The 27,237-nt window shown below is 41.1% G+C and overlaps 1 protein-coding gene across 1 annotated transcript in view; it reads left to right on the forward strand.

Moving 5' to 3' along the window:
• Positions 1-27,237, forward strand: part of ATP10B (ATPase phospholipid transporting 10B (putative)) — a 325,005-nt gene that overhangs the window by 160,558 nt on the left and 137,210 nt on the right. The window contains exon 2 of the mRNA XM_040239470.1: positions 25,768-26,062. Within this exon, the coding sequence (XP_040095404.1) occupies positions 25,788-26,062 (275 nt within the window). The 5' untranslated portion in view covers positions 25,768-25,787. The remainder of the gene's footprint in view (positions 1-25,767; positions 26,063-27,237) is intronic.

The raw sequence follows: 27,237 nt of genomic DNA on the forward strand, positions 1-27,237 counted from the left end.
CAACCCCATGAATCACAGCACACCAGGCCTCCCTGTCCACCACCAACTCCCGGAGTTCACTCAACTCATGTCCATTGAGTCAGCGATACCATTCAGTCATCTCTTCCTCTGTCGTCCCCTTCTCCACCTGCCCCCAATCCCTCCCAGCATCAGGGTCTTTTCAAATGAGTCAACTCTTCACATGAGGTGGCCAAAGTACTGGAGTTTCAGCTTCAGCATCCGTCCTTCCTATGAACACCCAGGACTGATCTCCTTTAAGGTGGACTGGTTGGATCTCCTTGCGGTCCAAGGGACTCTCAAGAGTCTTCTCCAACACCACAGTTCAAAAGGGTCAATTCTTCAGCACTCAGCTTTCTTCACAGTCCAACTCTCACATCCATACATGACCACTGAAAAAACCATACCCTTGACTAGACGGACCTTAGATGGCAAAGTAATGTCTCTGCTTTTGAATATGCTATCTAGGTTGGTCATAACTTTCCTTCCAAGGAGTAAGCGTCTTTTAATTTCATGGCTGCAGTCACCATTTGCAGTGATTTTGGAGGCCCCCAAAATATAATCAGCCACTGTTTCCCCATCTATTTCCCATGAAGTGATGAGACCAGATGCCATGGTCTTCGTTTTCTGAATGTTGAGCTTTAAGCCAACTTTTTCCCTCTCCTCTTTCACTTTCATTAAGAGGCTTTTCAGTTCCTCTTCACTTTCTGCCATAAGGGTGGTGTCATCTGCATATCTGAGGTTATTGATATTTCTCCCAGCAATCTTGATTCCAGCTTGTGTTTCTTCCAGCCCAACGTTTCTCATGATGTACTCTGCATAGAAGTTAAATAAGCAGGGTGACAATATACTTCTATTAGGTCCATACATTTCTGTCCTTTATCAAGTCCATCTTTGCATGAAATGTTCCCTTGGTATCTCTCATTTTCTTGAAGAGATCTCTAGTCTTTCCCGTTCTATTGTTTTCCTCTATTTCTTTGCATTGATCGCTCAGGAAGGCTTTCTTATCTTTCCTTTCTATTCTTTGGAACTCTGCATTCAGATGCTTATATCTTTCCTTTTCTCCTCTGCTTTTCACTTCTCTTCTTTTCACAGCTATTTGTAAGGCCTCCTCAGACAGCCATTTTGCTTTTTTGCATTTCTTTTTCTTGGGGATGGTCTTGATCCCTGTCTGTCTCCTGTACAATGTCACGAACCTCATTCCATAGTTCATCAGGCACTCTGTCTATCAGATCTAGTCCCTTAAATCTATTTCTCATTTTCACTGTATAATCATACAGGATTTGATTTAGGTCATACCTGAATGGTCTAGTGATTTTCCCTACTTTCTTCAATTTAAGTCTGAATTTGGCAATAAGGAGTTCATGATCTGAGCCACAGTTACCTTCCAGTCTTGTTTTTGCTGACTGTATAGAGCTTCTCCATCTTTGGTTGCAAAGAAAATAATCAGTCTGATTTTGGTGTTGACCATCTGGTGACGTCCATGTGTAGAGTCTTCTCTTGTGTTATTGGAAGAGGGTGTTTTCTATGACCAGTACGTCCTCTTAGTAAAACCCTATTAGTCTTTGCCCTGCTCATTCTGTACTCCAAGGCCGAATTTGCCTGTTACCCCAGGTGTTTCTTGACTTCCTACTTTTGCATTCCAGTCTCTTATAATGAAAATGACATCTCTTTTGGCATTATTTCTGAAAGGTCTTATAGGTCTTCACAGAACCATTCAACTTCAGCTTCTTCAGCATTACTGATTGGGGCATAGGCTTGTGATATTGAATGGTTTGCCTTGGAAACGAACAGAGATCATTCTGTTGTTTTGAGACTGCATCCAAGTACTACATTTCGGACTCTTTTGTTGACCATGATGGCTACTCCATTTCTTCTAAGGGATCTCTGCCCACAGTAGTAGATATAATGGTCATCTGAGTTAAATTCACCCATTCCAGTCCATTTTAGTTCGCTGATTCCTAGAATGTCGACGTTCACTCTTGCCATCTCCTGTTTGACCACTTCCAATTTGCCTTGATTCATAGACCTGACATTCCAGGTTCCTATGCAATATTGCTCTTTACAGCATCGGACCTTGCTTCTGTCACCAGTCACATCCACAACTGGGTATTGTTTTTGCTTTGGCTCCATCCCTTCATTCTTTCTGGAGTTATTTCTCCACTGATCTCCAGTAGCATATTGGGCACCGACTGACCTGGGGAGTTCCTCCTTCAGTATCCTATTATTTTGCCTTTTCCTACTGTTCATGGGGTTCTCAAGGCAAGAATACTGAAGTGGTTTGCCGTTCCCTTCTCCAGTGGACCACATTCTGTCAGACCTCTCCACCATGACCTGCTCGTCTTGGGTGGCTCCACATGGCTTGGCTTAGTTTCATTGAGTTAGACAAGGCTGTGGTCCATGTGATCAGATTGGCTAGTTTTCTGTAAACCCACAAATAGTATATCATATTCTTTTAAACCTTATCTAAATGGCATTTACAAGAGAAACTTTGTTGCCTACTCAGTATTTGTTTATTAGCTGGCTTACTTCAATATTCTTTTCTTTGCAGAACATGTAGTGTGCTCTGGGCAACAATGCCTCCAACTCAAGGCCTTCATTTCCCACCTTCACTTCTGCTAGAGAGGTAGCCAGTAAAACAAAGGTGAAGGTCATTGGCCAGGGCTTCTGGGATGATCCTTTTTAGGGACTCACGTGCCAAGTGTACCATTGCTCTTATTCCCCTTTTCCTCCCTCCTACCTGGAATATGACTGAGGTGGATGAAGCTCTAGAGGTTTTCGGTTCATGACACCCCTGGAGGTTTGCACTACCTGCCTCAAGGTGTGTCTTGTGTCATTACTAAATATTGTAGTTAAGGCATGTTTTCTTCCTGTGATTAAAAGCAGTTGAAGCTAAGCCTAAATAGTAATGAATCATACTATATGTATCATCTTCCAAAATGAATCTCTTTTCAGGATTATATTTTCATTGCTCGGCATTCTATTTATCTTATGAGGCAGGTTAGGGCTTAAATCACCAGTTCTAGAATTAGACTGGCTGGGTCACAGCCCAACTCTGGCATTGACAGTTATGTGAGACTAGCTTAAACTTCTCTATCTTCACTGCTTGTCTATAGAATGGGGATGATCATAGTACCCCATCACAGGATTGGCAAGAGAATGCATTGGGTTAATATTCACATGTAAAGTGCTTACAGTTGTACCTACAGCAATATCATAAGTAAACCTGTAGAGACACACTATTATTTTGCTGCTTATCTGTGATGATATAGTTCCGTTTTAATTGCCATATAATATTCCATTTTATAAACATGCTCTAATTTTTTTTACTCTCTGTTTGATGCATTTTTGTTTCTTGTTTTTAGCTTTTACTGAACAGTGATGCATTGAACATTCTGAACATGTCTCCTTGTTTATCCCCATACGAGTTTCTCCAGAGCATCTACCTGAAGTAGAAATGTTGAGGCTAGGGGCATGTGTGCTTTCCACCTGACTCAATAAAGCTAATCTGGTTTGCAGAGTGAAACACAGCAACCTGTGTAAGAAACTCCCCATTGAATTTCATTGTTCCCAAATCCCAAGGTAATTCGACTTCTTGTTTTTTGCCATCTGATGTTGTAGCAAGGTATCACTTTGTTTTTGTTTAAATTTGCATTTCCCTGATGAGTAGGGAAGCTGGAAATAATTATATGGTTTGGAGCTATTTGGATTTTGTCTTCTGTGAACAACCTGTTCCTATCACTTCTCATTTTTCTTCAGGGTTGTTTATCTTCCCCTTTTTGAATTTGTACCTGTAATAATGTTACGAACATCTCTTCCAAATCTGTGACTTGTATTTTCCCATCTTTGGGGGCATGGAGATTTTAATTTAGTCAAATTTATCAAACTTTAATTATTGATGTCTGTGCCTTAAAAGAGTTCCCCCTCAACCTCAAGGTCATAGGGACTTTCTCCTATTTTGTTTTAAATTTCTCTCTCCAGGAAGGAAGTCTTGACTGCAGCTGGGATAAATTTTTTATGTGCAGCATGAAGTAGAAATTTGTTGTTTCTATCTGAGCTAACAGTGATCTCAACACTATGGATTGAGCAGTCTGTCTGTCCACCCTGATTTGTAAGGCGACATCTGTCACATATTAAGTCCCCATATGTACACGAGTCTGTTGCCCAGCTCTCTAGTGTGTATCATTTGTCTGCTTGCTATCCTGGTGCCAACACACACTGCCTGAGTCTCAGTCTCTAAAGGGTCTTTAGTCCGTGAGAAGCTTGGTTTGTTGGCATCATGCAGATAAATCAAATCATAGGATGGGTTTTCCCCTGACCAGACAGCTCTTCTGGCAATATGTAGGACAAGTCTCAGTGCCACAGGGACATAGCAGAAGGGAGAGAGACATTTACTTCAACTTGCCTCTTCCTTCTCTTCTCACTATATACCCTGTGGTGTTTCAGACTGCAAACCCATGCATACATCCTGCCACCATCAAAGCTGGCTCTATGTGATGCTATCCTCAACACTGCTGAATAACAAAGCCATTTTGTCTTTCTCATGGTCCAAAGGAAGGGAAAGTTGCCTAAATGCAATAGGTATAGCCTGGATAGTTATGGAAGCACTTGTGAGAGAAACCATTATATTGGAGATGAAAGAAGTCACCAAATCCCCACATGTACAACTCTAAAAAGATTTAGAAAATTAGAAATCGATTATCCACTCACCAGATGGGGTGTTATCTCCTTGGCTTGTTCATGAAAGGACGGAATGAAGTGATTAGGAGGTGGGAAGGCAGCTTAGTGTAGCTACCTACATGTGTTAATTTGCTTTTATCTCAATTTTCTCTATCAGAATAATATGCCAAACAAAGGGCCCCAGAGAGAATGCTGATTTTGCTTTATTAATCAGATAACAAAGCCCCTGCAACACCCTAAGTAATGTTGAAATGGTTGCCAACCCCCTTGGGCACCAGGATATGTCAGTGGGTCTCCCTCCACAGAATGCAATCAGAATTCAATCAGACAGAGCATAAAAAGCAAGGCCCAGTGGTTTTCTCTGAACATCCAGGATCTCTCACCAAGGATTGAAGTTTAATAAAGAGGGGAGAATTGGGCCTCAGGGACCAAGTCTTCAGAAGGGGTAAATTTCGTGGAGGTGTGTGCAGCCCCCAAGCTCCATCAAGCAGTCCAGCCAGGGAGCATCACTCTGCCATTCTCCTTCAGGCTGACTGTGACTGATTGATTTATCACTGTGCTGCAGCTCCCCTGCCTCCCAAATGGCTCAGCAGTAAAGAATCTGTCTGCAGTGCAGGAGACACAGGTTTGATCCCTAGGTGGGAAGGATCCCCTGGAAGAGGAAATGACAACCCACTCCAGTATTCTTGCCTGGAAAAATCCCACGGATAGAGAAAGTGAAGTCGCTCAGTGGTGTCCGACTCTTTGTGACCCCAGTGACTATAGCCTGCCAGGTTCATCCATCCATGGGATTTTCTAGGCAAGAATAGTGGAGTGGGTTGCCATTTCCTTCTCCAGGGGATTTTCCCAAGCCAGGGACTGAACCCAGGTCTCCTGAATTGCAGGCAGACTCTTTACCATCTGAGCCACCAGGGAATCCATGGATAGAGAAGCTGGCTACAATCCACAGGGTCGCAAAGAGCTGGACGTGGCTAAGCACACATGCTGCTCCCCTGTCTCCATGGGCCTTTGTCATTTAAGCCAGACAATATTTAAATGTCTGTGAAGCCTGTTTTCCTCCTTTCTTCCCATTTCTCTTTTGTCTCTTTTCTCTCCTCTTCCATCTCTGGGATTGTGGTCTTACCATAGAAAACCACAGTCATAGTCTGCTTTACAATCTGTTAGTTTTTTCTTTTGGCCTCATCACACATCATGTGGGATCTTAGTTGCTTGACCAGGAATTGAACCTGTGTCCCTGCAGCAGAAGTGCAGAGTCTTAGCCACTGGGCTGCTAGAGCAGGCCCTCTGCTTTATTGTCTTGTAGACCTCCATCCAGTCATCTGATATAAGTAAACTTTTCTTTACCATGGGAAACGAGCATTAACAACTGTGTCTGTTATCTCCAGAAAGCCCTATGTAGATCTGTGTGTCCCTATCCTAAAGATAAACTGTGTATATTATGAAAAAGGAAGAAGAGTATGTGATGTTGTCATGTGCCATTGTGAAGTCTCTTTCTAGAAATTTGCTTGCCTGCAGTTCAGTTGGCCATAAAACGACCAAAGAACCCTTCAGAGTCCAAAATGAGGCAAGAACCTAGTGATCGTGATTGGCATGGGTCCAAAGTTACTGCCCTGAGGAGCTAGCCCCCTGCCCACCCACACCAGCTCAAGGCTCTTCCTGAGTGAAGAGTCACATGAGAAAGTCACTTAGTATCACTTCAGATGGGAATAAAGGAATATGAAAACAATCCACAAACCAGTGTGTATCTGATTGAGTCTCTTGCTGCCAATGATCAAGTTATTCTGGTCCTGGGGTTAGAGTTTGTACTTTTTTTCTAATTTGAGATGCTTTGTGATTTGAGAAGTTTTAAAATGCCAAGGTAAAACAAAAATAAAATTTATAGTTTAGTTAATTGTATTGGACACTAATTTCTCATTATGACAAATATTTTCTAGTTTTAAGGGTAGGAGAATCTCAGATTAAGGAAATCTCTGTACTACCTTTGCAACTCTTCTATAAATCTAGAATATTCCAAAATCAGATGTGTATTTTTAAACAAATAAACCAGGGCAACCACAGGTGTCTAAAATTACAGGAATAAATATAAATGGCTCACACTGACTTAGAAAAACCAAAAGCCAAGTTCTCCATCTATACATTAGGAAACTGATGTGAACTTTACCACTGATAATTTCCGTGACCTTGAGCAAGTCACCTAACCCATCCTCATTTAATTTATTATTCCAGAGAAAAAGGGCCATCAGATTGATCTGCAAAATATGGAAAAGTTCAGAATTATCCATAGTCATACTCTCCAAGCCATGATTTTACCAAATACAAAAATTCAGTAGAAGCAGATTTACTGCTGCATATCTTCTGGTTAACCCAGGCAATTTCAATTTCAGTATATGCAATTATCATGTCATTTCTAAGAGAACAAGTAACTAAAGAGTTAGGAATGAAGATGGTATACTGGAAGTAAAGATCGGTGTGACATAATTTGGAAGGATAAGGAATATTGAAAGCATATGACTTATGATCTTAGAACTGCACCCTGGGTTTGTAGGGAAAGCTTTTGCTGAGAGGTGTGAGAGCCTTTAGTTAAAAGTACTTTGATCAGAATTCCTCTTGAGCAAGGTTAAGGACATGTAACAATCTATCATGAGAAGGAAGTTTCAGCAACACTTCCCCCAGTAATTTGCACATCTCAAAAATCCAGTCATTTAGAGTCTCTGAGATCTGAGGAGCCAGAAATCAAAAGCTCTGAGTCATAAATCAGAACAATTTTGTTTTCATGCTTCATAACAGATGTTAGTGACAAACAAAATTAATTTCAAGTTTCTCATCTTAGGGGAGGCGAGCATTAAAAGGCTGTAGGGAGCAGATTCTGAATGAAAGTGTACTGTACCTATGGTTATTTTAAAAGGTAAATGTCATTGATATTGACACTATGTAGTACAGTACATTGATTGCTTTGTTCAAAATATTTTGTATTACACTCTCAAATTTGCTCATAAGGAAAGGGAACTTCTATGAGTTCTAAAGTTCCTTAACCACAGATTTACCTGAATGGGTGTGTTGAGGAGCTTAACACTTACAGCTGGGGAGAACCACTGTGGTACAGACCTAGCCTACCTCAAAGGACTGTTTGAAGGTAAAAGGGAATACAGTCATGCCTCATCTTACTGCACCTCTCGAATACTGCGTTTTTTATAAGTTGAAAGTTTGTGGCAACCTTGCTTTGAGCAAGTCTATAGATGCCACTTTTCAAATAGCATTTACTCACTTCATGTCTCGGTGTCACATTTTGGCAATCCTACCAGGATTTCAAACTTTTTCATCATTGTGATATTTCTTATGGTGATCTGTGATCAGTGATCTTTGATGTTACCATGGTATTTGTTTTGAGATGCCACAAACCACACCCATATAAGACTTTGAACTTGATTATTAAAATGACAACAAAGGATTTAGAACATTACATAAGCTTAGCTGATAAAGCAGTGGCAGGGTTTGATAGGATTGACTCCAACTTTGAAAGGCATTCTACTGTGGATAAAATGCTACTAAGCAGCATTTCATGCTACAGAAAAATCATTTGTAGCAAACCTACCTCATTGTTGTTTTCTTAAATTGCCACAACCACCCCAATCTTTAGCAAGCACCACCATGATCAGTCAGCAGCCATAGACATACTGCAATGGCACACTTAATAGACTACAGTGTACTATAAACATAACTTTAAATGCCTTGGGAAACCAAAAGATTCTTGTGACTCACTTTATTTTGCAACAACATTCACTTTATTGTGGTGGTCCGGAACTGAACCTACAATATCTCCAAGGTACACTTGTAATAGAGTTGAAGTTCTCTGAATTGTTTTTAAATATTAATAATATTGATATATAAATTTTTTATTAGAAAAATCAAGCATGTCTTGGTGCTTATCACTGCACTGGGAAAGGAGGTATAAAGTGCTGATTGCTTCCAGGACACACTGGTGGGTAAAGTGGTGATGGATGACTCTATAGAGATACTCAATGCCTACAAATACAAAAGTTTAATATACAGAAGTAGGAGCTAAGATGGGATAAGGTCAGAGTACTATGAGGTGAATGAGTAGCTCATCAAATGAAATTATTTTTGAAATGTTGTATCTCAAATATACAACAAGACAAAGGATGGCTTTCTGGGGGAGGTGACATCTAAGTCCGAAAAAATGAATGGAAATTAGCTAGGCTTTGGGGGGATGGGAGCTGATAGTAACAGCACTGGTGTGACAGAGAAAGGCAGACACAAGAGGAAATAAAGTAATTTCCTTTGGCTAGAATAGAGCATGAACAAATGAGAGATTAGCAAAAGATGAGGCTACAAAGAGAGGCCATCTCTAGTTGATGGAGGTAAGGAGTTGTAAGTTATGTTACAGTTTTTTCCCTTACCCTGTCTGAGGGGAATTGAAGCCAGAATGGGTTTTGAGCAAGGTTATGACATAAATGAATTGACAGTTTGATGACATCTTTCTGACCTCACTGTGGAAAAACAGATTGGAGGGAAGAAAAATTGGAAGCATAAGGACAAACTATGATAAGGAATCAAGACAAGAGATGAGAGTGGCCTAGACTGGTATGGTGGTAATCAGCACAGAAAAGACAGGACAGAAATGACAGATGTATAGAAGTTACAACCAACAGAACTTGGTAATTAGGTACATTGAATGAGAGAAGAATCAAAAACTTGAGAAATGAAACTGTAGAATTGCCATTCCATGGAGATAGGAAATAGGAGGTAAGAGCAGATGTAGGAGTAAAGATAATGAGTTTATTTGGAGGCAAGCTGAGCTTGATATTCTCAAGAGATGTCCAAATGGTGATGTCCAATAGATGGATGGATCTATCCTGAAGTTCTCCCTACTTTGAGAATAGAAGTTTGGAACATATGGAGGCCTTTTGAGAACCTTGTCCATTAATATATTAATCTAGTAACAGAGGAGAAATAATAAAAGGAAAGCATTAGTTATATAAGAGAATATCTTTGGAAATAAGAGAATGTTCAGTCCAACACATGTACAAGAGAGTAACTCAGCCAAAACAGATAAGAAAGCTCCATTTCTGAAAGGAGAAAAGATCAGCCACTTAACAATGACGTGCTGTGAGATCACTTCCTTTTATGGATAGGCTGGCATCTGGGGAGGAAATAATCTGCCATCTGTCCAGATCCCTCATCAGGGTCACTCATACCCTTGACTTCAGAAAAGGCACAGTGACTTAAAGATAAAGGGAAAGTGGGGGGATATACATGGGCCATGCCATTACTGGTCCAATTCCTCCATTTTATAGAGAAAAGAATTAAGATTCAGAGTAACTGACCTGCCCATGGTCACACAGCTGGTTAGCAGGATCTGTAAGCCACATGTCAATTGGACATCTTACTCTGCCCTTTGAAATCTACATGAAGTCAAGTTGAACCCCATCCCATATCCTCTGGAAAACCCTGCACCATCACTTCCCCCCTCCCCGACTTCTGTGAATTCCTGTGGGACTGATGTTTCTCCCAGTCACCTCTGGTTCTCCTTTCCAGCATTTGCTAAGTTTCTCACTCTCTTCTTTCTTATGGCTCTTTTAGCTTCTCCCCTTGTCATCGAGCCAAATATGGGGATGACTCCTCCTTGACTTCTAGACCCCACCCCCAATCAAATGATACCAATCAGTCAAGGCCACTCTGTGTTGCAAAGTTTTACTAACAATTTTAAAGTAACTTGGATGGATAGTGTATCATATTATAATATCATACATGTTTGTAAGTGAATATTGTTTAAAGTACCATTTATACAATGAAATATTATTCAGCCATAAGGAAATAAGGAAATCTTATCATTTGTAACAACAAGGGTTATGCTAAGTGAAATAAGCCAGACAGAGACAGATGCTGTATGATCTCACTTACATGTGGAATGTAGACAGATTAGCAGTTGCTAGAGGTGGGTGTGAGGGGGTGAAATGTGTTGTTGTTTAGTCACTAAGTCATGTCTGACTCTGTGACCCCATGGACTGTAGCACGCCAGGCTTCCCTGTCTTTCATTATGTCCCAGAGTTTGCTCAAACTCAAGTCCATGGAGTCGGTGACGCCATCCAACCATCTCATCCTCTGTCGCCCTCTGAAGAGGGTCAAAAGGTACAAACTTAAATTAGGTCATGGGAATGTAACATACAGCATGGTGACTATAGTTAATAATACTGTATTGCATATTTAAAAGTTGCTGAGACTACTAGATCTTAAAAGTTCTCATCACAAGGGGGGAAAAAAAAACCATTTTGTTACTATATATGGTAACAGATATTAACTAGACTTCTTGTGCTGATCATCTTGCAAAGTATACAATTATAGACTCATTATGCTATACATCTGAAATATATAATGTTATTTTTATATGTCCATTATACCTCAATTTTTAAAAATAGCCCCTCTGCCTTTTTTTGACAACCAAGAACCAACCTGCTGCCATCTTAATCTCATTTCTCATGCTTTTGCCAACTGAGTCTCCCCCCTTCCTTTTCTCTTTTCCACTTAATTCTTGTCCCCTTGCCATTAATCCCAGGTGCTAATCAGGAGATGTTCCCTCCCTAAGGAAACTCTGGAACCACCTGTTAAAATATTCATTTTTCTCACCCCACTTAACAAATCTGGTCCTACACTCTTTGCATATGCCAGATGACTAGTCCTTTTGACCTTGTAGAAGGCTCCTCCCAAAGTTCCCAGGTCCTGCTCCCTATCTGCCCCCACCTCAGGCTTTCCTGTGCTTGCTAGTCAGCATGCAACTCACATAAGCATGCATGTGTCTTGAGTGAAGTGAACTGAGCCCATCAGTGTGTACTATTGTCTTTTAATTGCTTTTAGACCTGCAGACTTGGAACAACTTTCTTCACCCTTCAGCTCAGCACTGATTTATTCAGCTTCTGTGAGCAATTTATTCACTTTTAATTAGATCCAAGTTAATTATTTTGTCAGTAAAACAAACCAAAAGAATCTATAAAACAACTTTTAAGTGAAATCACATTCCTGCCTGGGGGGATATAAAAAATGAAATTATGCATCTCATTTTACCTGGTTCTTGCAAAGACAAGATTGCCCACATTGTCTTTTTATTTTCTAAAACGTTTTGTCTTTCATTAAGGACATGAGATATCAGGCTTGGAATAGAGAGGAGAAAATGGAAAAAGTTATTTTCAATGGAGAGTAGGTATGGGAGTACATAAGTTAAGTATTAGTTGCTCAGTCATATATGACTCTTTGCGATTTCATGGACTGAAGGCTTCCAGGCTCCTCTGTCCATAGAATACTCCAGGCAAGAATACTTGAGTGGGTTGCCATTCCCTTCTCCAAGGAATCTTCCCAACCTAGGGATTGAACCTGGGTCTCTTGCATTGCAAGCAGATTCTTTACCATTTAAACCACCAGAGAAGCTCTCATACATGAGAGTGCATAGGGCAGGGCTTCTCCAGATCTACTGCTGGCCAACCCCTGTCCTAGAATGTTCTGGGAACTGTTTAAGAGAGCAGGTTTCCCACCCCAGCCCCGGAGCTTCTGATTCATTAGGTCCAAGAGGCGATGAGAGATGGGGCTTCTTACTTGCCTATTCTCTCAAATTCTGAACTCATGCCTGCTCCTGGACACCCAAGCCCTCATCTTCACTAACTGGCCACTTCTGCTTCTCCAGGAGGCTTGCCTTGTCCTTTCTATTCAAACAGCTTTTCTTCTATCCGTGATAGAACCACGGCTTGCTGTCTGCACTTATTGAGTTCCCTATTGATAGCCTATGCGTTCCCCTGTCCTGTGTGTACAGCTCATCTCTATAATTGGTTTATTTGGTCAGGAACTCTCATTAGAGATCAGTCACTCAGCACTGAGCCCAGTCCCCTGTCTGCACTCTTGGGCTCCCACTACCACCACCAGTATTTCCAACCTTTCAGAGCCCAAAGATTCCTTTTGTCATCAGAGAACTTTAAAACCTCTACCTGAAATTTGCTGTAATTTTAGTCTTTGTGTGACTTCCCTGGTAGTACAGACAGTAAAGAATCTGCCTGCAATGCGGGAGAGCTGGGTTCAATCCCTGGGCCAAGAAGATCCCCTGGAGAAGGGAAAGGCAACCTACTCCTGTATTCTTGCCTAGAAAATTCCATGGACAGAGGAGCCTGGCGGGTTACAGTTCCTGGGGTCACACAAAGTCAGGCACAACTGAGCGACAAACACTTAGTAATCATGGATTGAGAAAATGCATAGTAGCAAAATCCTATTGTAAAATCAGTAATGACTTTAGACAAATTTATAATATATCTATCTTAACAGTAACTGCCACGATTTCCCTGGTGGTCCAGTAGTTAAGACTTTGCTTTCCAATGTGGGGCATTTTCGTTTGATCCCTGGTCAGGGAGCTCAGATCCCCCATGCCTCATGGCCAGAAAAACCAAAACACAAAACAGAAGCAATATTGTAACAAATTCAATAAAGACTTTAAAATTTATCCACATCAAAAAAATCTTAAAGTAACTGCTAAACTTTAGAGACTCGTATGCAGCATAGAATGTGTTCCATCTACAGACTATGCCAGGAGGGCATTGAATACTCTGACCTTTGCGTCAGTGGCCTAGCTCAGGGGAAAGTATAAAGACAAGAGTTTAGGGGCTATCTCTTGGCCTCAAATTTGAAGTATGACACCCAAGTAAAAGGTGTCATGGTGTATGTAAACTCTTTCTTCAGCTAACAGCAGTAATGACAGGTCTGACCACGTCATGTTGTCATCTTCCACATTACTCCAATAGCCCTCACTGGATTCATCTGTTGTTTAACTCTCTGACTAAATGTCTTTTAATCTGGGACCTGGCAGAGAATGGCTAATACCCACCAAAGATTCTTTGTGCTTCCCAAGTAGCCCAGCTTCCTTTGCAGTCAGGGTGAGGCTGTGTGACTGATTCTGGCCATTTGACTCTGAGCAAACTAATGTTATTCACTTGTGGTTTCTTGTTACGGCTACACTTAAAGGCACATGTTGAGATCGTGATGTGGACAGGGAGTCTGGATCCATGAGTGTCTGGATGGGAGCAAGTTATATGGACCTCTAGGCTCTTTGTAGCCTGTGCTAAACCACTGAGATTTGGAGCCTTATTTGTTTCACAAGCTAGCATAGCTTTTGTTGCTGTTGTTTAGTCACTAAGTCATGTCTGACTCTTTTCGACCCCATGGACTGAAGCTCACCAGGCTCCTCTGTCCATGGGATTTTCCAGGCAAGAAACTGGAGTGGGTTGCATTTCCTTCTCCAGGGGATCTCCATGACACAGGGATTGAACCCATGTCTCCTACATTTGCAGGGAGATTCTTTACCACTGAGCCACAAGGGAAGCCCCTCACATAGGTTAGCCTGACTAATATATAAAAGTGAAAAAAAGAGCTTTTAAGGAACTGCTAATTACCTAGATCTGTGCACCTAGAAATAAGAGAGAGCAAGAAGGAGAGCTTGGGTATTTGAGAATACTAAGCAGCAAGGAAAGAGGTAGGCAGGAGCTGCATCATATGAAGAAATGTAGGCCACAATGAGAAGTCTAGGTTTTGTGCAAAGGCAACCATAAAGAGCATAAGAAGAGAACTGACATGATTTAATTTGCACTTTAGAAAAATAGCTCTGGCTGCTGTGTGAAGGCTAGATTGGAAAGGGAACAAGCAAGGCTGTAGGAGCCAGTTAAAAGTTGGTTGCAATTCATCCAAGACAAGAGATGCTAATGCCTTTTATTAGAAAACAGTAGAAATGTTGAGAAGCAGATGGATTTGAAGAATATTTAGAAGACAAAAATAGATATACCAAAAAGAGATTGGCTGTAGCAAATGAAGCAAGAATCAGAGGTAATGACTAGATCCTTTGACTAGGTCCTAGTGGGAAAATCACTAGGCCATTCAGGTAAGACCTAAATCTCATGCAATTATACAGTGGAAATGGCAAATGGATTCTAAGCATTAGAACTGATAGAATGCCTGAAGAACTATGGATGGAGGTTTGTAACATTTGATCAAAACTATCCCTAAGGAAAAAAAGGCAAAATTGTCTGCAGAGGCCATACAAATGGCTGAGGAAAGAAGAGAAGCTAAAGGCAAAGGAGAAAAGGAGAGATATACCCATATGAATGCAGAGTTCCAAAGAAAAGCAAAGAGAGATAAGAAAGCCTTCCCCAGTGATCAATACAAAGAAATAGAGGAAAACAATAGAATGGAAAAGACTAGAGATCTCTTCAAGAAAATTAGAGATACCAAGGGGACATTTCATGCAAAGATGGAAAGGACAGAAATGGTATGGACCTAACAGAAGCAGAAAATATTAAGAAGAGGTGGCAAGAATACACATAAGAACTCTACAAAAAAGATCTTCATGACCCAGATAACCACAATAGCGTGATCACTTACCTAGAGCCAGACATCCTGGAATGCGAACTCAAGTGGACCTTAGGCAGCATCACTACAAACAAAGCTGGTGGAGATGATGAAATTCCAGCTGAACTATTTCAAATCTTAAAAGATGATGTTGTTAAAATGCTGCATTCAATATGCCAGCAAATTTGGGAAACTCAGCAGTGGCCACAGGACTGGAAAAGGTCAGTTTTCATTCCAATCCCAAAGAAGGGAAGTGCCAAGTAATGTCCAAACTACTGCACAATTGCACTCATTTCACATGCTAGCAAAGTAATGCTCAAAATTCTCCAAGCCAGGCTGCAATAGTACATGAAGCAAGAACTTTCAAATATTCAAGGTGGATTTAGAAAAGGCAGAGGAACCAGAGATCAAATTGCCAACATCCATTGGATCATACAAAAAGCAAGAGAACTCTAGAAAAACATCGACTTCTGCTTCATTGACTACGCCAAAGCCTTCAACTGTGTGGATCACAACAAACTGAAAAATTCTTAAAGAAATGAGAATACCAGACCACCTGACCTGCCTCCTGAGAAATCTGTATGCAGGTCAAGAAGCAACAGTTAGAACTGGACATGGTACAACAGACTGGTTTCAAATTGGGAAAGGATTACATCAAGGCTGTATATTGTCAACCTGCTTATTTAACTTACAAGCAGAGTACATCATATGAAATGCTGGGCTGGATGAAGTACAAGCTGGAATCAAGATTGCTGGGGGAAATATCAATACCTCAGATATGCAGATGACATCACCCTCATGGCAGAAAGCGAAGAAGAACTAAAGAGCCTCTTGATGAAAGTGAAAGAAGAGAGTGAAAAAGCTGGCTTAAAACTCAACAGTCAAAAAAACTAAGATCATGGCATCCAGTCCCACCACTTCATGGAAAATAGATGGGGAAACAACAGATATAGTGATAGACTATTGTCTTGGGATCCAAAATCACTGCATATGGTGACTGCAACCATGAAATTAAAAGATGCTTGCTCCTTGGAATAAAAGCTATGGCCAACCTAGACAGCATATTATAAAGCAAAGACATTACTTTCCTGACAAAGGTTCCACTAGTCAAAGCTATGATTTTTCCAGTAGTCATGTACAGATGTGAGAGTTGGACCATAAAGAAGGCTGAGCGCCAAAGAATTTATGCTTTTGAACTGTGGTGTTGTAGAAGACTCTTGCGAGGCCCTTGGACTGCAAGGAGATCCAGCCAGTCAATCTTAAAGGAAATCAGTCCTGAATATTCATTGGAAGGACTGATGCTGAAGCTGAAACCCCCGTACTTTGGCCACCTGATGCAAAGAGCTGACTCATTGGAAAAGACCCTGATGCTGGGAAAGATTGAAGACAGGAGAAGGGGATGACAGAGGATGAGATGGTTGGATGGCATCACCAACTCAAAGGACATGAGTTTGAGCAAGCTCCAGGAGATGGTGAAGGATAGAGAGGCCTGGTGTGCTGCAGTCCATAGCGTAGCAAAGAGTTAGACATGACAGAATAGCAATGATCCTTTGGGTAATTGAAGATGCTATTCATGAAACTAAGGACTGTTGGAACCAAAATGGATTCTGGGGAGAATCCAAGACTTCTAGATATGTTAAAGTTGTGATACCCAGCAAATCAACGGAGATGGCAAGTAGGCAATGGGATTACCCCCGTCCAGTGCCCATGAATGAGGTTTGAGCTCCATATGCACTGAATGCGAAATCAACTTGCTATATAACTGGTGATACCATAAACACTAATGAACTTGGGGGATAATAACATTTAACATGGCAGACTACAAAAATAATCTCATCTGTTTAAAAAAATAGTTATCCTTGAAAGTCTGTTGGAGTAAGGCTTTCTTGGACTTAGAAGCTAACAGAAAATCAATCACGGACAAAAGCATCAACTAGACTTATGATGAATTCTGAGCGGGGCATATTATGATACCTAAGTCTTATAAAAATCTATCTCTGGTTATTCCTTTCCCACACAGGTTCATCTATATGGATTTCATTTGTCAAGTATTTTCATTATCTTCAACAGAGTGGTCCGCAACCTTTTCAGCACCAGGGACTGGTTTCATGGAAGGCAGTTTTTCTGTGGACCAGGGAGATGGGGATGGTTTTGAGATGAATCAAGGGCATTACATTTTTTGTGCACTTTATTTCCATTATTATTGCATCAACTTCCATCACAGGTCATCAGGCGTTAGATCCTGGGGACTGGGGAACCCTGTTCTACAGAACTGCATCCCTTGCTTAATTTTAATATTTCAGGTCATTGCTGTTTCTTTCTCACTCCCCAACTCCTTTCACGCTAGTCCCCACTTTCACCAACCTCTAAAGGCAGCCATCCCCACCTCACTCTATGCAAGGTCCTTCAGACTCAGTTCTTATTCAGTATTGCTTCCTCTCTGGAGGAAGGCAGCATCTGGCATCCTAATTATAGGACACGTTTTGTAGTCTGTGAATGAGGCACAATCACAGCTCTTGCCCTTCCCTTTGGGGAGGACAGAGCACGTCCGGTGCCTGCAGGAACTGTGAGCACACACCAGCTGTATGTAAACTCCTGTAGCTGAGTGCACGGCCAGTGAAGGCTCTGAAGTTGAGCTGTCCTCGAGGCTTCTAGCCTAGCTGAACTCTGCTGCAGGATAAGGTCTCCCTTTTGACCATTCTCCCCTTTGACCATTCCTTTCATAGGAAGCTTTACTGAACTTTCCTGGGCAGTTCCCAGAGCTAGAAACCTTAGTGAATGGCTTTCAAACCATGATTTCTGTTTTCTGGCCTGCAACTAAATGTATTTTCTTGAATCAAAAATGCTATCAATGGAATTATATTGTGAGGGTAAAAAGAAAAAAGAAACATAACTATATATAACCATATCAATAATGTGACATAAAGAAGTCCCTGGTGGTCCAGTGGTTAAGACTTCACCTTCTAATACAGGGGGTGCAGGTTCAATCCCGGGTTGGGAAACTAAAATCCCACATGCCTTGTGGCCAAAAACCAAAACATAAAACAGAAGTAATCGTGTTGTGACAAATTCAATAAAGACTTTAAAAATGGTCTACATCATAAAAAAAACTTAAAATATGACATATCCTGGGTTCAAAATACTAAAGTATGTATGAGAGAAGGTGAAGGGATTACATCTTGGATTCTAGTAATTGCAGGTTTTCCTGAAAAGAAGTAGAAAGAAATGACAGTTTCTATGGAGACAGTATTCTATTTCCTTTATTTTTGTTTCTTCGTCTGTAAAATGGGTATGAGTAACGTAGGTAGACAACTACATAGGGTGAAGGCCATTTCCTCAAGCAAATCCAATCAAAATAAATAGAAAAGGCAAAATGAATAAGAAATTCATAAGAGTGTTTATTGAAAATCTTTCCTTGATCTGGTAAAATGTTTGGGGAATAGATAGGAATGTGGTAGGTTGATTTTTTTCTTTAATTCAGGGCTGACGAAAAACCTTTTGTTGTTGCCTTTGTTGTTTTGAGTTTTGTTCCCCAAAACTTCTATAGGGAACAAACAAACACCTTACAAACATATTAGCAGCCTTTCCTGCAGTAGTTGGTAAGCTTCAGATAATGAAAATGACTGATACTGAGTGATTGGTGATTATTTCTGAACCTGATTCCCAGACACCAGACAGAGGTATAGATGGTCTGGAGCAAATGTAGTAGTAACAGGCCAACAGTTTTCATTTTGATAAAAGTAGGTCTTATTAGTATCTATTAAAAAAATAATGTGTGTCAAGCCCTAATTTCTAATATTAATGTTTTAGCACAAAGCCAAAGGTGATTAAGCTTTTTAAAAGTGAGTTGACTTAAAATATACTGCATTTAATAAAACAAATAATATTACAGTACAGCAAGAATCGGAAAGGTGACTCAAGAATGTTTGCAATTTGGGGAAAACTGATGTAATTAAACGATTTAAAGACACATTAACCCTAGACTATTTCTTCTATGGTGGTTATTGTTTAACTCAGTGTCTAACAGGAAATTGTTTTTGTGAGTTTATATTATTTGTCCTCAGGGTGTAGTGCTTTAAAAACCCACCAAACTTTCTTACATTCTAATTAATTCTAATGTCAGAATAGTGTACTATTTATCAAGAATCTAAGTGTAGATTAAATTTTGTTTTATAGGATCCCCCCTCCCCTGGTCCTGACCAACTGATATGCTTTGTAGAGAACTGTACGTGAAGGGAAAATAATTCTTTAGTAACCAGTTTTCCTGTTTATAGTCCCACTTGGGTCTTCTTTCCATTTTTAAATTTAACATGTTTTCTCTAGATGCAGGAAGTTTTCATGTGTGACTTCTTGCTAAGTTGCTCACTTACTTCCAGACACATACACATGTATTTACACACATATAACACATGCTCACTATTTCATCCAATTACCTGTAATCCCTAATCTCAGCTCAATGAACTCTACCTGCTCAGGGACAAGGTCATATCCTTCTATCTTGCAGTCACACAGTACCCTCTTCTCTTTTGTGGCCCTTATCCTGATTAGTGAATATGTACCTCTTTCTATCAGTGTGTGCTTAAAATCTCTCGGCTAAAGTTTAGGAATTCCCCTAAGTCAATTAAGAATATGTTCATGATATTAGAGATAGGAACAATTTCTTAAATAGAATGCAAAAAGCAGAAATCATGAACTAAAAACTAATTAATGGGTTATTAAAAATAAATAAATTAAAAAAATAATCAGTTCAGTTCAGTTCAGTCGCTCAGTCGTATCCGACTCTTTGCGACCCCATGAATTGCAGCACACCAGGCCTCCCTGTCCATTACCATCTCCCGGAGTTCACTCAGACCCACGTCCATCGAGTCCGTGATGCCATCCAGCCATCTCATCCTCGGTCGTCCCCTTCTTCTCCTGCCCTCAGTCCCTCCCAGCATCAGAGTCTTTTCCAGTGAGTTAACTCTTTGCATGAGGTGGCCAACGTACTGGAGCTTCAGCTTTAGCATCATTCCTTCCAAAGAAATCCCAGGGTTGATCTCCTTCAGAATGGACTGGTTGGATCTCCTTGCAGTCCAAGGGACCCTCAAAAGTCTTCTCCAACACCACATTTCAAAAGCATCAATTCTTTGGTGCTCAGCCTTCTTCACAGTCCAACTCTCACATCCATACATGACCACTGGAAAAACCATAGCCTTGACTAGACGGACATTAGTCGGCAAAGTAACGTCTCTGCTTTTGAACGTACTGTCTAGGTTGGTCATAACTTTTCTTCCAAGGAGTAAGCGTCTTCTAATTTCATGGCTGCAGTCACCATCTGCCGTGATTTTGGAGCCCAAAAAAATAAAGTCTGACACTGTTTCCACTGTTTCCCCATCTATTTCCCATGAAGTGATGGGACCGGATGCCATGACCTTCGTATTCTGAATGTTGAGCTTTAAGCCAACTTTTTCACTCTCCTCTTTCACTTTCATCAAGAGGCTTTTTAGCCCCTCTTCATTTTCTGCCATAAGGGTGGTGTCATCTGCATATCTGAGGTTATTGATATTTCTCCCGGCAATCTTGATTCCAGCTTGTGTTTCTTCCAGTCCAGCGTTTCTCATGATGTACTCTGCATAGAAGTTAAATAAGCAGGGTGACAATATACAGCCTTGACGTACTGCTTTTCCTATTTGGAACCAGTCTGTTGTTCCATGTCCAGTTCTAACTGTTGCTTCCTGGCCTGCATATAGGTTTCTCAAGAGGCAGGTTACGTGGTCTGGTATTCCCATCTCTTTCAGAATTTTCCACAGTTTATTGTGATCCACACAGTCAAAGGCTTTGGCATAGTCAATAAAGCAGAAATAGATGTTTTTCTGGAACTCTCTTGCTTTTTCCATGATCCAGCGGATGTTGGCAATTTGATCTCTGGTTTCTCTGCCTTTTCTAAAACAAGCTTGAACATCAGGGAGTTCACGGTTCACGTATTGCTGAAGCCTGGCTTGGAGAATTTTGAGCATTACTCTACTAGCATGTGAGATGAGTGCAATTGTGCAGTAGTTTGAGCATTCTTTGGCATTGCCTTTCTTTGTGCTTGGAATGAAAACCGACCTTTTCCAGTCCTGTGGCCACTGCTGAGTTTTCCAAATTTGCTGGCATAAAAAATAATAGTAAAATAAAATCTCTCAGCCTCACTAGAATGCAAGCTCCCAGAGGAAAGGGATAGATGTCTAAGTTTTACTCACCTGGTACAAAACAAAAAGTTCAATAAGTGGTTTTTTTGTTTGCTTGTTTCAATGAATAACTGTTTGAAAAGTAAAAGTGTTAATCGCTCAGTCGTGTCTGGCTCTTTGCAACCCCGTGGACTGTAGCTCACCAGGCTTCTGTTTAATTGACCCCTATAATAAAAATGGAATTTTCTAAAGATGGGGTTTAGTTGAGTTCATTAAAATGTAAAAGAAAAGAACTAGAGTTAATTGAAAATGTGAGCCAGGCAGGAAGGAGTAAATTTGGGAATAAGAACAAAATCTGTTAACAAACTGTAATTAACCCAGTATTTTAGACCCATGATCCACCATAGAAGAATGGTCCCTCCACACACCCCCATCTAGAGGAAATCCTGCCCAGTGGAAAAGTGATATTAATACCCGAGAGGATTACTGCTACAAGCAGAGTTGACCTGAGTGTTAATTAGCAAAATAAAATAATCCCCAAGTTTATTGTTAGTGGGAAGTGCCATGTTGAAAAATTAGAATGAGAGAGAGACTTTACAATTGGAAGAACCTTGGAGAGTTGCTTCAGATATGCCCCTCCCTTTCTGAAAGCAGTTAAAACCACACCTCAGATAAAAGGATTACACAATCCCCCTTTGTTTCCTATTCTACTTTTGGAAGGAAGTAACTTATCAGGAGCAAGGGGGAAGCAGTGGGTCAAGGAGTTTGTCCATCTTGCCCCCTCCAGACCATTCCTTGGCGCTTCCAGCAGAGCACAGCCTGGGGCCCACAGCTCTAGTCCCTGGGTCCCTGAGGGACAGTCTCCAGGGCTTCTTCCTCTCAGCATCATAAATAGCCTTAATAGGCCACCTGGCCCTTAGCATCTCTGCACCCTCGCCTTTTTCTACTTGTCTCCTACTTCATGGCCTCTATGGGAGAGTCCTGTGAATTTTGTTTCTAGAACCAATTCTACCTGGAACACCCTCTTACAACCTTCTACCAAAATAATAGTGTCTATATACATAAACACATATATGTATACACACACATACAAACCTATTTTTTTCTTTAAAAAAAAAAAAAACACAAAACTTTATTTTGTATCAGAGTATAGCTGATTAACAGTTAACCTCCTACCCACTTCCCCTGCTCGACCTGTGCTGGTGGAGACAGGACCCTCATCCCTCCAGCCATCCAGCACCTCCGCGCCTGTTTGCATTTCCTCCCTGTGACTCTCGCCTGTGCCAGCAGCCTGGAGAGCTTAGAAGCTGACCTCTGGTGTCATTGCAGTTGGTAGTCAGAGAAGACAGTCTGAGGACTCTTCCCCAAAGGATGGTTTTTTTTTCCTCCCCAGCTTTAAACTTTTTATTTTGTATTAGGGTATAGCTGATTAACAATGTTGTGATAGTTTCAAGTGAACAGCAAAGGGACTCAGCTATACATATGCATGTATCCATTCTCTCCCAAACCCCACTCCCATCCAGGCTGCCACATAACATTGAGAAGAGTTTCCTGTGCTGCACAGTAGGTCCTTGTTGGTTATCCATTTTAAATATAGCAGTTAAGCATATTGTTTTCTGAATCATTGAAATGTCTTGCCCCTTTACCCATAACTACTTTAGGATGGATTTCCTACGAACAAGAACAATTTCTTATATAAGCGCCATATGTTTATCATCATCAGGAGAGTTAACATTATTAAAATCCTGTTTCTAATCCACACTTCATGTTTAAATTTTCTCCATTGTCCAGTGATGTCTTTTATACCTCTTTGATCTCCCCCTGTCCAGGAGCCAATCCAGGATCTCACATGACATTTTAACCTTCTTTAATCAGAAACTGTTCCTCTGCTTTTCTTTGACCTTTGACATTTGAAAAACCTAAGCCGGTTATTTTGTAGACTCGCCCTCAGTTTGAGATTTTTCATTGTTTCCCTGTGACTTCCACAGAAGCGATGTCCTTCTCAGTATATTGTGTCAAGGGGCTTAAGATATCAAGTTATCCCCAAATAGGTGATGTTTGCTTTGATATCTTGGAGAAGCTGGTGTCTGCCACGTTTCTCTACTACAAAGTGCCTCTCTTTTTTAAAACAATTGTAGTTAATAATCTCAAGGAAAGAGACTTTGAAGCTATGTAGATATTCAGCTCCTCATCAAGTTTTCATCTACTAATTTGATATCCATTTTATATCTGCTTTATTTTTATGGAAGCTTAGTTAACATTGTTAATAAAGAAAAAAAGGAACATGATATGATAAATGGACTTTCTAAATTACCTTACCTAAAATACCTGCATCTCCCACATCAATCCAATCTTCTGTTATGAAGATCTGATCACACAAAACTGAAAGAAGTCTCATATGTATGGCATTAGCCAAGGCAAGATTTCTCATTTGCATTTTCTATTCTATTCATGAATGATCTTTTCATTTCCTTTTCTTTTACAATAATAATATTTTATAAAAAAGAATCCACGAAAGGGACATTTATTTTAATAATGAGGAAAAAGATATATATTATTATTTCAATCTTATCAGCTGTCAAAATATTGCTTTTGGTCACATCATGATGGGCATCAGTAATTGCGTTTACTTTTTCATGCTTGATACAAGGGCTCACTTAAATCTCCGAAGAGCTTCTTGCAGCCTTGGGGTCTATGAATTGGAAATCATTTGGATTGATTAAAGTCATGAGGAGAATTAGGATAAGGGTCAGATCATAGGAGCAACAGGAAGATAAAATATTACCATTTAAACGAGAAATGGAACTTTTTCTCCTTTAGTGAATCTCATTTTCAATGACAGATGGAGTTGGTCACTGTGAGATTAATAATACCTGACATTCACTCATCCATTTATTCAAAAGAAAATCATCCTGCAAGCCTACTAGGTGAGAAGAAAACTCTGTACAACTTCTAGCCTTATAAATTATGTATTTGAATTGATTCTTCTGGATCTCTAAGCAAAATATGGCCAAAAGGAACCTTGGAAGCTTGATTATAGGTTCTATTAACATGTTATTGACTGGGGGATTTTTGCAGAAATTAACGCCTATGGCTAGTGATTTGTTATGTGAGTGAATATTGAAATGTCTCTGGTCAATAATGTTCAGGTAAAAAAAATGTATTAATATGTTGCTAGTCAATAAGTTGTTAGCAGAGCTCAGAACCTGGAATACCCTAGAAAAAGCAGCCTGCTTCCTCCATCTCAGACTAAGCACTCAGTTTTAGAAACCACCAAATGGAAAGGAGAGAAAGAAACCCCCGCCCCTGACAACCAAATCAGAAAAACCCCACATGTTCACAGAAGCACATTAAGTGAAGTCCACTCACCTCAGGCCCAAATTTCCTAATAACTTTCTCCTTTGTTTCACCAATTACTCTTGTGAGGTTCTGACCACAGATGAGATTCTCTTAACTATCATCAGTATCAAAAAGTTTAGAGAGAGAGAAAACCTAAAGAATAAATATCTTTCCCCTTAAGACACATCTCCACTTACTTCATATACTGTCCAATTTGTTCCTCACAAAAAGCTTGTGAAAAAAGTTAAGTAAGATTGCTGCTGTTGCTGCTGCTGCTGCTGCTGCTAAGTCGCTTCAGTCGTGTCCGACTCTGTGAGACCCCATAGATGGCAGCCCACCAGACTCCCCCGTCCCTGGGATTCTCCAGGCAAGAACACTGGAATGGGTTGCCATTTCTTTCTCCATTCCATGAAAGTGAAAAGTGAAAGTGAAGTCGCTCAGTCGTGTCCAACTCTTTGCCACCCCATGGACTGCAGCCCACCAGGCCCCTCCGCCCATGGGATTTTCCAGGCAAGACTAGATCTCCTCATATTCTGATATAACTGAACACCACCAGAGAGGTGAAGGGACAGTTTGGAGTCAGGGATGAATCAGAGCTAGAATTCTGATCCCTGGAGCCATAGCCCTCCTGGCTATGCTTTTGCCCCAGTGAGTATACTTACTCCCCATACCACCCACCAGCTTAAGTGCTTTCATAGTACTTTTATGTATGTGATTTTTTAAATTATTTTTTTATTTGGCTGTGATGGGTCTTTGTTACTGCTCACAGGCTTTCTCTAGTTGTAGCAAGCAGGGGTTTTTCTCCAGTTGCGGTGTGCAGGCTTATCACTGCAGTGGCTTTCCTTGTTGCGGAGTGCAGGCTGAGTAGTCGTGGGGCATAGGCTTAGTTGTTCCCTGGCATGTGGAATCTCCTGGACAAGGGATCGAACTTGTGTCCCCTGCATTGACAGGTGGATTCTTAACCACTGGACGACCAGGGAAATCACTATTTATGTGATTGTTTGCTGAATGTCTCTCACTCTATCATATAAGGATTATAGGGACTAAACCTATTTTTCTCACCTTATGCTCCACAGCCTACCTTGGATGGTTTTGAATGGACACATGGATGGGCCAATATCCCACCTGTTTCTCTTAACCATAGCCATGTCTTAAGCTCACACAATACATGCTTCTCCTGACCATGGTAACTTCCTGTGTCCTTTTTCAGACCGGAGCTTGCTACCAGACATGGCCCTCTCAGTGGACTCGTCTTGGCACCGGTGGCAGCGGCGAGTCAGAGATGGCTGCCCCCAGTCTCCGTCAGAAGCCACGCCGCTGCTGCTGGCAGAGAAGGAGACGCGGAACTACAACCCGGCGCAGCAGAGGGTCGTGTTCCCCAACAATCACGCGTTCCACCAGGACTGGGCGAAGTTCTCCAGGCGATACTCCAGCAACAGAATCTGCACAACCAAGTACACCCTCTTCACCTTCCTGCCCCAGAATCTCCTAGAGCAGTTTCACAGGTACAGGACCGCCTGGCTGAGCGCTGTGTGCTTTAACCATGCATTGGCCACTTGGGTGAATTCAGAAGTGTTGCTTTCTGGGCTGCCTTTCCTTTAATATCCAGACGCATGTGCCTTGGGAAGCTTTGTCGTTCGTTCACTTGCTCATGCAATGTTTATCAGTTTCTACTCGGTGTTAGACTCTGATGCTGGGAGGGATCGGGGGCAGGAGGAGAAGGGGACGACGGAGGGTGAGATGGCTGGATGGCATCACCGACTCAATGGACATGAGTCTGAGTGAACTCTGGGAAATGGTGATGGACAGGGAGGCCTGGCGTGCTGCGATTCATGGGGTCGCAGAGTCAGACACGACTGAGTGACTGAACTGAACTGAACTGACTCGGTGTTAGGTCTCTTGTGTTGTGTATTAGAGATATATGAGGGAGACACACACACACACACAAAGACACATTGTCCTGACTATGTTGACTAATGAAGGAAACCAGATGTTAATTTTAGGAATTATATGCATGCTAAGTCACTTCAGTCATGTCTCTTTGTGACCCTGTGGACTGTAGCCCACCAGGCTCCTCTGTCCATGGGATTCTCCAGGCAAGAGTACTGGAGCGGGTTGCCATTTCCTACCCTGGTGGATCTTCCCAACCCAGGGATTGAACCTGTGTCTCTTATGTCTCCTGTATTGGCAGTCAGGTTCTTTACCACTAGTGCCACCTGGGAAGCCCAGAAGTTATATAAATTGGTATAAGCTGTAATTCAGATAGGCACTTCCAATGAGAGGTATGTGTTGCTATTAGAATGAATACAAGAGAAATCAGGCCTAGTTAGGAAAGTCAAGGAAGACTTCCAGGAGGAAGGGACAGTGGAAGTCTAATCTGAAAGAAAAAAATGCATTAACCAAATGGAAAGAGGCAGAGAGAAGTCAGAAAAGGGAGCCAGAAGAATGTTCTTTCAGACAGACCTTTATGTGTGGAGGCACTGTGGCTAGAGGGAGCAAGATGTACCTTGGAAAGCTTAAAACTTGCAAGTCATTGTTTTGAGATAATATAGGCAAAACTACATTTTAATTATAAAGCAAAGTATGCATCCAGGCATTATCCTAAATTTTGTAATTATTAGCACCTACCATTTATCGAGCAACTACTATACTCTGGAACCCTCTATTGCATACATAGTAA

Source organism: Oryx dammah, unplaced genomic scaffold, assembly GCF_014754425.2.
Source record: "Oryx dammah isolate SB20612 unplaced genomic scaffold, SCBI_Odam_1.1 HiC_scaffold_5, whole genome shotgun sequence".
Lineage (NCBI taxonomy): Eukaryota > Metazoa > Chordata > Mammalia > Artiodactyla > Bovidae > Oryx > Oryx dammah.